The following is a 14,279-nucleotide window of genomic DNA, read 5'->3' on the forward strand; positions in this document are numbered from 1 at the left end:
TATTATTATTATTATTATTATTATTATTATTATTATTATTATTATTATTATTATTATTATTATTATTATTATTATTATTATTATTATCATTATTACCCTATGGCAACTGGAATTGGCTCCAGCACCCCCCACGACCCTGAATTGGAGAGCAGAAGAGGATGGATGGATGGATGATTACCTGAAATTAAATGTAAAATATCAGGTACTTACAATATACTTACAGAAAAACCTGAACAGGCGACTCCTTCAAGTGTCTTTTAGTACAATGCTGAACGAGGCAAAACGGCAGTTATTCATAATTTTAAGCCTTAACACAATTATACAGCCTCCCCTGCAGTTATTATAGGGGGAAAATTGTTTTAGATGCCAAAATCGTATTTTAATGCCAGATAAAAATGTATTTATTTATTTCTGTCCTAAAGTTGTGCAGTTTTACATGGGGGGGGTCTAAAGGAGCTGACTTTCTATTTTAGCTTACCCTTTCAGGAATGCCAGTTTTTGGAAATTAACATTGGCTTAAATTTTAAATTCCAGAGGGTTCCTTTTCTGTAATCAAATACAACTCAGATAATGGCTGTGTTGTATACAGTATGCAGGCTCCTATTCAACAATATAAAACACCAACAATGAAACACCTTTCAGAAGCCTTTTTTGTACATCTTTCTGAGCTGATTATATTTGTACTTTGCCTGTAATTTCCCTTCAACATCTAAGCCTTTCCACAGTGCATTTTGACAGCAGTATTAAACATTTCACCCAGCGACTGTGCATCAAGCACAGGTATGAGCTGAATCTATAGTAGGCCTAATCTTGTGCTGCGATGAGGCTTTGCAGGTGTTAGTTATGTGTTAAGAGCACTCAGTGTCTGTGACGGAAAAGCACTCTTTTGTCAGTGTTGCTGTACTTTTAGCGGTCCATCCACAGTGCAGCATGTCAGTTGTAGCCTCTGTGTAGATGAGCACTCATGATGAGGTCATTCCGAGTCCCGAGGTGCAATGCAACATCCCACAGCTCTGTGGTCTCTCTTCCCACAACCACAGACAGTCTGGTAAAAATGTATTCTGTCTCCAGTCCTGCTGGTCCTGATGGAGCCCAGCAGAGGCATCGGAGTGGTTGTATGAGGACTCGGGGGAGAGAGTGGAGTAGATTCAGATGGTGAGGCTAACAGAGGAGAAAGCTTTCTGCGTTTCGCCGAGAGGACGGAGAGGAGGAATATAAAAACGGAGAGAAAAAGACACACAGACACAAGAGTGATGAAAATGTCTGCCAGATAAAAATGAGAATGAATTTGTGACCTATAAAGTTTTATTGCCTTTTTCCAAAATGTAATTATGGAGAGAAACATTCTTTTTTTAAAAATCTAGTTATTTTTATGTCACTGAACTCCATAAATCCCAGACGTCTTCACTCTTCATGGTTTTTTTTTTTTTAATTTCCTCAGCAATCATTTCAACTGGACATTTTAACAACATATTTTAGGTGCACATCTCTAAGAGTGGGCATTAAGGAGGTAATAATATACAATCTATCTTTATTTGAACGTCTTTCTTCCACCCAGAGACTGTTTACTGAGAGCATAATTTACCTTCACTTTTATTTTTACAGCACAGCACCTTATTTATCCCAGCTTTGTGTTCCTTCTGTGCTTACAGCAATTAAAGATGTTTCTCAGCTAATGTGATGCTGAGAGCGCCTCAAAGACTCTGTCTCATCTGACACATCAGAAACAAAAGTTTGAATGATGCAACTTGTTCCAACTCTCCACTGATTTATGTCTTTTCTTTTTCACTGCACTCGCTCTATAGCCAGGAGGTCTGTCAAACTGGCGTCGGACGGGTTATGAATTTCTGCTTTGTTTGCCAAAAGTTAATTTTTGCTTAAGTGGGGAGCCATTACCTGTCATTTTCATACCTTGGCATGTAAGGAGATTTTGTTTTTTTGTTTTTTTTTTTTTTTTTTTGGTCTGAAAAGATTTTAAAGTCATGATCAAAAGGGGATTTGTTTATTAAGCAGTTCTGCGGAGTCAGAAATTATGTTTTTATGCAAGCCATGTGGATTTAAGTTTCCTCTTGTTTATCTAATGCATGCTGAGTAAAGTCGAGGGCACAAAGATTAAAGTGTGCGTTATTAGATTTCACCTTCAGTTCCATATGCATAACTTTCCTTTTGCTCTTTAACATGATACTTCTTAGTTTCAGACAGGTGATATTTGAGCAGGCGGATCCACACTCTTATTGTTGCCTGTTTTCAGCTTTTCAGATAACCACAGGGTTGTAAAAGAGAGGCTAAGATTTCATGGCTATTCACTGAAATAGGTATTTTCTAAAGACTTTTGACTATAGGGTATTTTTTTTCCCAAGGCCATTTCAAACAAGTGATTTGAGAACTTTTTACTTCTTTCCCATTGATGAAAAGCATTCAGTGGAACTGGGTTATTACTGGTGTTATTCTGTTCTTCCTGTCCACATTGCATTTTTTTCAGTTTTCTGTCTTATTGTTTTTTTTTCTTGCACTTTTCTGTAATGAAACCATCAGAGGATATGTGGGGTTCAAAACTGCCTCAGCCCAACAGTCACTGGATCCATATGGCTCCTATTAAAGCCATGTTTCACCAAAGATCTCTGTTTCACATATATTCCCTGCTGAGGCTCAGGAACTGTAGTTTCAGCTTTGGAAGAGTTTAGATTCAGGATCTCATTGAGGCTCTCATAACCGCAATTCATGATGAGTTCCTCGTAACTCCCCCTCGAAAGAAGAGAGTCTCAGTGTTACAATTACAATTACTTTGGGTTAGTTAGGCTCATTTTAAAAGTTGTTTTTTTTATTATTATTCAAACAGGTCAGAATAGAGAGGAGTATGAGAGGAGTAATGTTGTACATTTGTACTCATTACATTGCCATTGTGTTCACAATGGCTCTGTCTACTTTCCATACATGTTTGCCAATAAACCTACAGAATGTCTGTTAATGCAATATCTTTTAACTGTTGCACTTACTAGGGGATCCAAGTACTTATTCCAACACTGCTTGTCATGGTTTATGACTTTTACTAATTGCTATAAATCTTTTCATTGTCTTTTAGGAGACGTGTATATCCAGCCAACTCAAGACACAAAGAATCCTGTCATCTATGGAGTCTTCTCAGTTTCTGGGTAAGTGTGTGATGGCTTTTTCAAACTCTCTCTAACTTTGATGCAGTTTTGGATAGAAAGTATGTTTTGGTTCCCTCCTGCAGTTTTTATTCTTTTTCACTGAGCCTGAAGGTGTCTGCTCTGTCTGATGTTGAAATGCGGTGTTGCGTGTGGCCTGTCACATTCAGGATGCAAAGACGAGACAGAAAATGAATGTGGAACCCGGAGGGAGTAGCACTCCTCTGGGAGGCTGACTGAGCCTATAGTTCCTCAGAGGTCAGGTTTGATAGCAGGTTGTCATTCAACACACGGCATTAAAATTCAAGGCAACCAACCAGACGTGTAAAGTGAGATTCTGACGGCACACAAGCAGGAGGAGGTGTGCACAAAGTCATAATAAACATGTCCTGATTAATGTATTTGAGAAACAAATACTGTTATTGTTTCCATCTTCTCTTTAGGCATCAGGCATGTTTAAACCCAGCTGATAAAAACACATGTGGTGCTAATGACAGGGGCCCATGACAGAAGTTACAAACATAGTACACCCACCACACAGCAGCGAGAGCCTGTACTCTGGCGATTCTCTGCAGTATGTGGGTGTTTGTATGTCAGTGTGTCAGACAGCTTGACTCTACTTGAGTCAGTTTGAGTGTGTGTTTGTGCGTCATAATGTTTCAGTGCGTTCCTGTAAGTATGTGAGTATGTGGGAAGGAAGTAGATTCTACCAAATGCAGAGAGCCATCATACTAATTATCCCAGGGAGTGAGAAAATTTGAATCCTTGAGCTGGTTTCTTTACATATTCACCCTTTTTTTTTTCCTCTCCTGCCCTCCTCCAGATCTGTGTTTAAAGGTTCGGCAGTGTGCGTGTACTCCATGGCTGACATCCGTATGGTCTTCAATGGCCCATTCGCCCACAAGGAAGGTCCCAACTACCAGTGGGTGGCATACACTGGGAAAATTCCCTACCCTCGACCTGGCACTGTGAGTTTAGAAAAAAAAAAATTGTCTCTGAGTCAAATAAATGAATCAAATGCTCCACAGAAATATGACACCTGATTTTCTAATTTCTCAATAGTGTCCTGGAGGCACTTTCACCCCCAACCTGAAATCCACAAAGGATTACCCAGATGAGGTTATCAACTTCATGAGAAACCACCCCACCATGTACAATGCGGTATACCCAGTGCACAAGCGCCCCCTGGTGGTCAGAACTAACGTGGACTATGAGTTTACCACAATTGCCGTTGACCAAGTGACAGCTGCTGATGGGAGCTATGAGGTGCTATTCCTGGGGACAGGTAAGTGCTTTAAGGCCAGTTGCAGTATTTTAGAACAACACTGGAGAAACCAAGGTCAGTGTTTAATAACCAATACATCAACAGAGCTCAGCTAAAGTTGCTTCTTTCCACTCTTTCAGATCGAGGGACAGTCCAGAAAGTGATTGTCCTGCCAAGAGATGACTTGCAGACTGAGGAGCTGGTGTTAGAGGAAGTGGAGGTGTTCAAGGTCAGTCAGTCTTGCAGCCTCAGTCACTTTGCTACTCATCCTGTTTCTGCCCTCCTCTACATGCATGCATACCATGTTTGTTATCTATGATACAAAATGACAAATGCAGCATCACGTTTTTTTTTTAATTGTGTAAATGCAGGTTCCCACTCCAATCACCACTATGAAGATTTCATCTAAAAGGGTAAGTTACTTTGATTTGGATCAGACCAAATAGTTCAGCTGAAGCAATCAGACCTCTAAGAAAACACAGTTTACTGTCATCAAATCAAATAAAGAAAAAAATATGCAAACTAAGAAAAAAATGCATTATTAAATACAAAACACTGTAGTACACAATTTTCAACTAAGACCTGATAAGCAACTGTAAATTTCTAAGAACATTTTGTGTAATTTGGTGCTACTTATACTGAAAACAGACACAAGACTCTAAGGTAGGTTAGAGTATAGCATAACCTGAGCCTTTTTAAGTCAGTTCACACAAGGACAAGGGCTTAGAACCTCAATGCAAGGAGCTTCAATCAGTTAATCATACTTTATTTGTAGTCCAAAGTTCAAAACTGCATAGTTCTTCCTTGAATATATTAGAAATATCCAGAATTTTAAAATAAATAATAGATAGCCTTTACATCTGATATATGTTGCTATTTTAATTTCTAATCTTTATTTATTTTTTCTTTTAACAGCAACAATTGTATGTAGGATCAGTCCTGGGTGTGACCCACTTGGCTCTGCATCGCTGTGATGTGTACGGGGAAGTCTGTGCCGACTGCTGTCTCGCCAGGGACCCATACTGCGCCTGGGACGGCAAATCCTGCTCCAGATATTCTGCCTCACAGAAAAGGTGAGGGTCAGGATGGTGTAGACAGAAGTTCATGAGTGCAGTATGAGTATTTATGTAGATTTCTTATTTTTAAAATATGTTGCAGTTAAATTTTCTATCTGTGGTTGTTGGTTCGACCCCTCTAGGCGGAGTCGTCGGCAAGATGTGAAGTATGGAAACCCCATCCGCCAGTGCAGAGGTTACAGCAGTGAGTGTCACTTTGTACCAAAACCATAGGATATTACACACATTTTTCTCAGTCCATAACTGTCTTACAAATAAAATTGGAAATACTGATCACGTGTTGTTTTGTAGCCAATAAGAACACTCTGGAGACGGTTCAGTACGGGGTGGAAGGAAGCACTACATTCTTGGAGTGCCAGGCCAGGTCTCCTCATATGTCTCTCAAATGGCATGTGCAGAAGGAAAACAGCGACAGGAGGAAAGAGGTGAGCACAGCTTTTATTTTAAAGCTGTTATAATCTTTTGGTTTGTTTATTTATTTATTTAAGATAAATTCTTTACTGTTCATTCCAGATTCGCTCAGAAGGCCGGATGCTGAAAACAGATCAAGGGCTTCTAATCCGCTCTCTGCAGTCCTCTGACGGTGGCATCTACCAGTGTACATCCACAGAGAAAAACTTCAAGCACACTCTTGTTAAACTGCAACTGGTGGTCCTTTCTAGTCGTACAGTCAACAACGTTTTGGTGGAGACGGGCAGTCCTGCCCTCCCGCCGCTTCAGTCCAGTGCCTGGACTCCAAGTGCCAGTCAGTATAAGGACCTGCTAACAATCCTCAGCCAGCCAGAGATGGGGCTGATAAACCAGTACTGCCAGGATTACTGGCAGCTTGGAGACGGCAGCTTCGGGAACAACAAAGGCAAAAGCCTGAAAGAGCTGAAAGAACAGAAGAAACCTCGTAACCGCCGGCATCACGATGAGCAGACAACTCCAGCTGAGACATGAGAAGCTCGATGTACATCGTATTCAAACAACCCCCTGTCTACCTTTTCACACAACCTCCTAAACATTGCAACCCTCCATTTAGGGGAATGACTCCAGTCAAATAGAAAAATCAAATTATCATCAAAGACAAGACAGAAACGGCAACAGAATGCAACAGCATCAGTTTCTGTGTAACTGTTGGGGGGGAAAAAAAATACACAATATTTATTGTAGGCTGTAAAAAGTAATTATTTGTACCTATCTAGCAACCCTGTTTTTTGTGAATAGATCAATCTGTGCAAATATTGTGGTTATTATAATATTATTATTAGTGTTATTGTTTATTACAATGTGTTATTATGTTGAGAATATCTTTATGTTTGGTGTTTTTAAGAAACAGCGACACTAAACCCAGACATTGGGAGTATCCATACATGGACAAGAACCGATGGACAAGTATTCAGAAACTGCCAGTGGGAGACCATGTTGGATCCTTTGACTGCTGGCAGTATTCAGTGTCTAAGCTGAAAGAGGAGTCGGGATGTCTGTGAACTTGTTGAAACTCTATGAACCAGATCTATGTACTGTATATTGGACAGTTTTCTTCTTTTGCTGCAAAACACAAGCTGTTGACAGAAAAACAATGAAAATGGCATTTCACAGGACATACACGGACAGTGGAAATGCCCACAGACTGCAGCTGTGACGTCACAGTCGTACAGTTATATGTGAATGAAGAGCCCTCCGTGGCAGGTAAAATGTCTTTCCTTTCACAATGTGGTCCAGCCGGGCCTCGAGTAGAGCTGTTACTCATATTCTTCCAAAATCAGTTGCTGCCAAGTGTTTGTTTTGTTTATATGTGAATATCACATCTCAGTGTCGTATCCTTAACAAACGTGATCTTTGTGATAAGCTGTTTTTTTTTTTTTGTTTTGTTTTTGTTTTGTTCCTTCTTTTTTCGGGGGGGGGGGGTCTTTTAATGACACAAAAGCTGATAACATAACATTGCCTTCTCTTTTCTCTCTTTGGGAAAAGATATTCCAGCAGGCAGCTATGTGTGAGTTTGTGACAGTTTGTGATTTAAAAAAAAAATACTAGACAAAGCACCTTCTCTTGCCGAATTGGTCATTTTAAAAATATTAAATACTTCCCTTGTATCTGTGGCATATTACATAGTGTATTCATATAAGGCAAAGCATTCAGTTTGTAGGCTCAAAGTTTTTTTGTAGCTCTCTTAATAAATCCAAAGTTTGCATTCCTGCCATTTATATGCTAAATATAAGTTCTCACTGAGTGAATATGTAAACATGTAATCAGTCTACAAAAACTGGGCTGATGTGCAGAGCTTTGGAGAGTTTCTTTTTTTCTTTTTTTTTGATTGGGGCTGTACTCACTGTATCTTACCAACCAAGATGTTTGCTGGTACAGCGCCATCCAGCTGCTCTATCACACGTGCCACAGACTTCATATAGAACTGAGCAACTTCTACACAGTGTCACAAATACAAACACTAACAAAGCTGATCACCACCAAACCTGAAGAAAAACCTTTACCAAAATCTTCAGAAGGTGGCTTTTCATTGTGCATGACATGTACAGTGTACGTATATGGTATTTGTCTAAAATTCTACATTGCTGTGGATGTCAGTGAATGTCTTTCTTGTTGTGGGAATATGGAAATACTACCGATGTGCTCACACCTTTTTTTTAATGGTGGGAAAGGCTGGAAGGCAAGATTGTGATTTTTTTTATTCTCTCTCTCTCTCTCTCTCTCTGTCCCTCTCTCACTCTCTTGTTTGCTCTCAAAAAATTAGAAAAACAAATGATTTGCAGACTTTAAGGTAAAGCTATGTATGCACAGTTGGTGTTATTGTAATGACTTGTAAAAAAATTACTACCTTTTCTTCCTTATCATTGTTGCTGACTAATAAATTAAAGCTCTATATTTTATAATAACACGTTCTCTTCTGTTTGCCAGTGTTGGCACATACTGTAATATGCCTGATATGCTTCCTGACATGTGATGTACAGTTATAGCTCCACAACTATGAGGCCAAGTGGAATATATATATATATATATATATATATATATATATATATATATATAGTATATATTATATATATATATATATATATATAAATATATATATATATATATATATATATTATATATATATTATATATATATATAATAATATATATATATATATATATATAATATATATATATTATATATATATATATATATAATATATATATATATTTTTTTTTTGTTTGTTTGTTTGTTTTGTTTTGTTTTGGTTTTTTTTACAGTAAATCTTCTTTTATTGCCATCAGGCCATAAGAAGATTTGAAAAAGTGCTTAAAAAGGCTTTTTGTTAACCTCTTTTTAGCATCCAATAGTCTTATAAGAATAAGTCAGTAAACACAGATGCTGTTGACACTGTTCTAAAACTGTGATGCAGCAGAAATTAAAAAAAAAAAAAAAGCAATGCAATGCTGCCTACACTTTAATCATAGTAGAACTAGAAAGCCTTTGTGATGCTTTCCCCACTCACTCTCTGTTACAGTACTTTTCAAATGGCTAAATATTTTCTTTTTAATAACATAATACCTGGTCCTGCTACAAAGACCTCTGGAATGGGAAGGGTAGTATAGAAAGCGCAAACTACACAAATCTATCCATCCATCCATCCATTTTCTTCCACTTATCCTTGTCAGGGTAGCAGGGGGGGCTGGAGCCTATCCCAACTATTACAGGGCAAAAGGCAGGGCACACCCTGTACAGGGCACCAGCCTGTCACAGGGCCAACACAGAGAGACAGACAACATTCACACTCACATTCACACCTATGGACAATTTAGAATCACCAATTAACCTAACCCCACTAAATGAAGCTGTAAAATTACAGGAGATAAAGAGGTCAACAGCAATATGCTGGAAACACTCCTGAGAGATTTTGGTCCATATTCACATGATAGCATCATTCAGTTGCTGCAGATTTGTCAGCTGCACATCCATGATGTGAAGCTAGGCTGTGGCATTTAAAAAATTGTACTAAGGGGCCCAATTAAATAACAAATTTCAACTATACTAAAGTAGAATACTTGAGCAAATTATTTCAGTTACATTCCACTAGTGCTGATCTGCTGCAGTATATTCCTTCACAGTGACATTATCATATTAAGATCCTTAAAAGAGCACAATAATGCCTCTAAACAGGAGTGTACTGAAATTTACTGAATTTGTAGGAAAATGTACATGCTGTATATGCACACATACATACACAGTTGAAAGTGAGTAGATTAGGATCCTTAACCAGCTTCAGATTGAGGTCAATGAGATCTGTCAGGTGAAACCGTAAAGCTCTTTAAGCACTTCAGAACTCTCCCTTCAGTCTGCAGTATGTAATAAGAAATGCCAGTATGCCGTATTTGATATTTGAACAAGGAATTGGGAGTCTGGTCGTGTATTTCATTAGCTGATTGATGAAATTCACAGTGTTGTTGCTAGTTTGTTTTAATACAGATTGCAAAATCTTTATCTTGAACCCCCTTACAAACACCAAGCAGGCAACATGCAAACATATACTCATTATCTCATCAGAGTTAACATTTTAACTTAAAAGTTTAGTTAACCAATATTGCAGCTATATAAAATATCTAGTACCAAACTATTTAGTCTTACATGGTCCTGTTTTGAAGGCACCTAAAAACAACACAGAGATAAGCACTTGAGCCGTTGTTCATCTTCCGCTGAGCACAGCAAAATCCCCATAAAGGTTAGATCACTCCTACACTGATGTATGGCTGAGTCTTCCCCTGCACCTTTCGCTCTGCCCTAAAACACTCCTGTCCTTGTGCTCTATTGGTCACCACTGATCAGGTGGGCAGAGGGTGCCCAAAATCCTTTCCTAAGTCAGGAAAATGCTCAAACATTCTCCAGTGTTTGCAGCACGCAGTTGACTCATCAGCTGCACAGTTGAAGGCACTGGTCACACTATTGACGAGCAGACAGGACCTGCCTCCATTTTTCTTGACACTTGGCCTTTGAGCAGAGGGCGCCCAAGCCAGGTAAAGTAGGATGGGAGCTGGAGCCAGTGCTGAGGAAAAACGCTCCAGGGAGCTGGAGAAGAAGCTCAAGGAGGATGCCGACAAGGATGCAAGAACTGTCAAGCTGCTGCTGCTAGGTAAAGACAGGAGAGCTGGTAGACCCAAATGGCTAAGATGGCTAAGTTAGAAAACTACAATATCAGATTATCCATATCGAAGGAGCCATAGTGATAATAATGAGAGTACGTTTAATTTTTAATTAAAGCGTAGGAGATTAAGTGTATTACCCAGCAGTTATTTCTGTAGCATGTTTTGTTGGAAAACTTGAGGTTGCAAAGAAAAAAACATGCAAAATTCCCTTTTTCTCAATGTCATTTTTTTTCATAAACTCAAATGTAATCAAGTAATCATACAAATGTTGTTCAAGTACTGCTATGGGTAGATCTTATTTGCCAAAAACTCTGAAAAATGTACCAAATTCCATAGTTTTAAAACACTGTGTGTTAATAAGAAGTTACATGTCTCTGTCAAGGCTTAATCACCTGTGTCCCTAAATTGCTAAGACACCTTGATAATCACTCAAGCCGATCCTCTGTTAATCCTGAAACAACAGGTCCTCCGGCACAAAGGGCTTAACCATGAAGGACACAGATACCATACCATGAAACCCAAACACAACCCATGGCTCTAGCCCTCAAATATACCTAAATACACTTCAGCCAATATGTTAATAAATGAATGAGAAAATTGTTTGTTCATGTCTGTGAAGATTCAGTCTTAGAGAGATCAGTAACTTAACCCATAATTTCATACAGCACAATGTGCTTTGCTGCATAAAGAAATACTGCATTTATAAGCAAAATCATTCTAGTGTTACAGTCAGGCATATCTGTCTGACAAATGTTTGCTGCTATTGTTTCATTCACAGTTTTATCATCTCCTCCTGATAATGTAGGTCAAGGATAAGATAAAAGATTAGGTCTAAAGTAAGAAGTATTATGACCTGTTGGGATCCTTTGTCTGATAAATGCCGCAAGGTCTCCTGCAATTAACACAATAACACAAAATGAGCACAAAAATTAATTCCACATTTTTTATTTCCCTAACACCTCCTCCTAAGCATACCAACAAAAAAAAAAAGTCTTGAATAAAATCATAGTTTCATCACATGTCATGTAAACAACTTAACTGATTTTTTTTTTTTCTTCGTCCATACAGGTGCTGGAGAATCAGGCAAAAGCACTATTGTCAAACAGATGAAGTAAGTTGACTTTTGTATCCAAGCAAATCTTTTGATCTGATTGTAAGTTGCATTTTAATGCTTCATTTCCTCATTAGAATTATCCACAAAGATGGTTACTCGCTTGAAGAATGCTTGGAATTCATTACCATCATCTACAGCAACACCCTGCAGTCCATCATGGCCATTGTGAAGGCCATGAACACGCTCAATATCAACTATGGGCACGCTGATCAGCAGGTAACCGCTGCTGACGTTCACTTCCATTTACATATGAAGCTAAACAGATTTCATATTCCTGACAGCTCACTAAACATAACTCATACACATGCGTCTCTTGCAGGACGATGCCAGGAAACTCATGCATCTTGCAGACACCATTGAGGAAGGCACCATGCCTAAAGAAATGTCAGACATCATTTTGCGTCTGTGGAAGGATTCTGGCATACAGGCATGCTTTGACAGAGCTTCGGAGTACCAACTCAACGACTCTGCTGGATAGTAAGAAATCAAATATACTCAGATTAAACATTGTTTTAATCTCTTGTATCAGCATTTGTCATTGACTAATTTTTTCCCCCTCGTGACAGCTATCTGAATGACTTGGAGCGACTGATCCAACCAGGCTACGTGCCCACTGAGCAGGATGTGCTGCGATCAAGAGTGAAGACCACTGGTATCATCGAGACCCAGTTTTCTTTCAAAGATCTCAATTTCAGGTGAGTCAGTGCAATTTAATCCATTGAATAACACAAATAAATCAGCAGCTGGGCTCCCTGTGTGCACAACGGCAAACATGAAGGCAACATGCTCCTGTTTCCATGCAGAATGTTTGATGTGGGTGGCCAGAGGTCAGAAAGGAAGAAGTGGATTCATTGTTTCGAAGGTGTGACCTGTATCATCTTTATTGCTGCTTTGAGCGCCTATGACATGGTCCTGGTGGAGGATGATGAAGTGGTATGATAAGTTATACTATATACTTGATATTCTTCACTATTTGTGTCTTACTTTTTGTGGGCTATTAGTGGCTGGTGTACTTGAAATTCTCTCCACTGGGATTTTTTTTTTTTTCAACTAGAATCGAATGCACGAGAGTCTGCACTTATTCAACAGTATCTGCAACCACCGCTACTTCGCTACCACCTCCATTGTACTCTTCCTCAACAAGAAAGATGTGTTCCTTGAGAAGATCAAGAAAGCGCATCTCAGCATGTGCTTCCCTGAATACGACGGTGAGATCATCATTTCAAATACATGACAGCATGTTTGGATATTTAAGACAGTGGGATGCTAAGAAAAAGTAAAACTTTATACTGATATTGTCTTGCCCAGGCCCCAATACCTATGAGGATGCTGGTAATTACATCAAAGTGCAGTTCTTGGACCTGAACTTGCGCAGAGATGTCAAAGAAATCTACTCTCACATGACCTGCGCCACTGACACAGAGAACGTCAAGTTTGTGTTCGATGCCGTAACCGACATCATCATCAAAGAAAACCTCAAGGACTGCGGTCTCTTCTAAGAAACACGCTCAGAAACCAGCTGAAGGTGACCAACGTGGAAAAATTATTTTAAAGATATCTGGATGAACTGCTGTCATCGGTCATCATTGCTCACCACTATGACTCTCATTGTGGGGTTTTTTTATTGTTTGTTTTTTACAGGGTGCTGGTGCAGCCCTATCACATTCCACAAATCCTTTCTCAATCCACGATGAGGCCTGGAGATGAAAACTGCCCCTGCAAACAGCCATCCTCAAATCAGCGAATGCAAAAAATAAAAAAATCTATTTCTTGTGTTCTTAAGTTCTAGCTTTGACCAAAGACTTCTGTACAACTGAGACAAGAAGACAGCTCCTAACTCAGAAAATCCTGTGCAGATTTCAGATGAGTTGAATTTTAGTCAATCTAACTTTTTCTCTTGAATCTTTTGAACGGGTCTTTGGAGGGTCATGCAGTGTGTAGTAAAAACATCAGGAGCTTCTGTCAGCAAAAAGTGATTTCTTCTCTTCACGTAATGTGCGGCTCATGCATTGTCTCTGTGCTCCAGTAAGTGATCAGTGTATAGCCAAAAGAACAAAGAAGATGACCTAATCACCTGCGTATGCACTTCAGCCTCTGTTAGATATTAAAACAGAACCTTACACTAGAAATGGCTTTTATGTACAAACACGTTACAGCAGTTTGTAACATAACACAAGCATGTCCCAAATTGAACTTTTCATGGAAGTGTTAGATTTCCTAACTCTTTACAATAGTTGAAAATGCCCAGAGTATATAATTAAACAGATTCCTATTGGACAGTTCATGAAGCGTGGTGATACCATGTTGATCTGTAACAATGTCAAGGGGTAGATACATTAAACATCAATTTGAAAATCCTGGCCTAAAAGCTCATCAAAACTCTGGGCCTTTGAGCCAACAATTCTGTACAGAAACCACTAATTGTATACCTTGATCAAACTTATTAAAGCTTCTGTAGAAAACTCAGTACTTCTCAATCTTTCACATATTAAAAGCAACCTTGCAATGTTGTGTTCATAATTTCACATTTATTATTTTCACAAATTATTTCAG

General features: G+C 38.9%; 2 protein-coding genes across 4 annotated transcripts in view; both read left to right on the top strand.

The window, feature by feature from the left end:
* sema3fa (sema domain, immunoglobulin domain (Ig), short basic domain, secreted, (semaphorin) 3Fa) overlaps positions 1-8,341 on the top strand; it is a 46,988-nt gene extending 38,647 nt beyond the window's left edge. For 2 of the 3 annotated variants that reach the window (XM_030728904.1, XM_030728905.1), the window contains 9 exons: positions 3,083-3,152; positions 3,973-4,117; positions 4,212-4,434; positions 4,554-4,642; positions 4,785-4,826; positions 5,329-5,486; positions 5,612-5,673; positions 5,781-5,914; positions 6,003-8,341. In XM_030728904.1, coding sequence (XP_030584764.1) covers positions 3,083-3,152; positions 3,973-4,117; positions 4,212-4,434; positions 4,554-4,642; positions 4,785-4,826; positions 5,329-5,486; positions 5,612-5,673; positions 5,781-5,914; positions 6,003-6,431 — 1,352 coding nt within the window. In that variant the 3' untranslated portion in view covers positions 6,432-8,341. The remainder of the gene's footprint in view (positions 1-3,082; positions 3,153-3,972; positions 4,118-4,211; positions 4,435-4,553; positions 4,643-4,784; positions 4,827-5,328; positions 5,487-5,611; positions 5,674-5,780; positions 5,915-6,002) is intronic. The other variant, XM_030728906.1, reaches the window with a different exon arrangement.
* Positions 8,342-10,332: 1,991 nt separating this feature from the next.
* gnat1 (guanine nucleotide binding protein (G protein), alpha transducing activity polypeptide 1) lies at positions 10,333-14,232 on the top strand. Its single transcript, XM_030729101.1, has 9 exons — positions 10,333-10,599; positions 11,681-11,723; positions 11,801-11,942; positions 12,046-12,203; positions 12,293-12,421; positions 12,530-12,659; positions 12,781-12,934; positions 13,035-13,251; positions 13,368-14,232. Exons 1-8 carry the CDS (start codon positions 10,494-10,496, stop codon positions 13,223-13,225), a joined length of 1,053 nt encoding a protein of 350 aa, XP_030584961.1. The 5' UTR covers positions 10,333-10,493; the 3' UTR covers positions 13,226-13,251; positions 13,368-14,232.
* Positions 14,233-14,279: the final 47 nt, after the last annotated feature.

This window comes from Archocentrus centrarchus, chromosome 5 (genome assembly GCF_007364275.1).
Source record: "Archocentrus centrarchus isolate MPI-CPG fArcCen1 chromosome 5, fArcCen1, whole genome shotgun sequence".
NCBI classification, from domain to species: domain Eukaryota; kingdom Metazoa; phylum Chordata; class Actinopteri; order Cichliformes; family Cichlidae; genus Archocentrus; species Archocentrus centrarchus.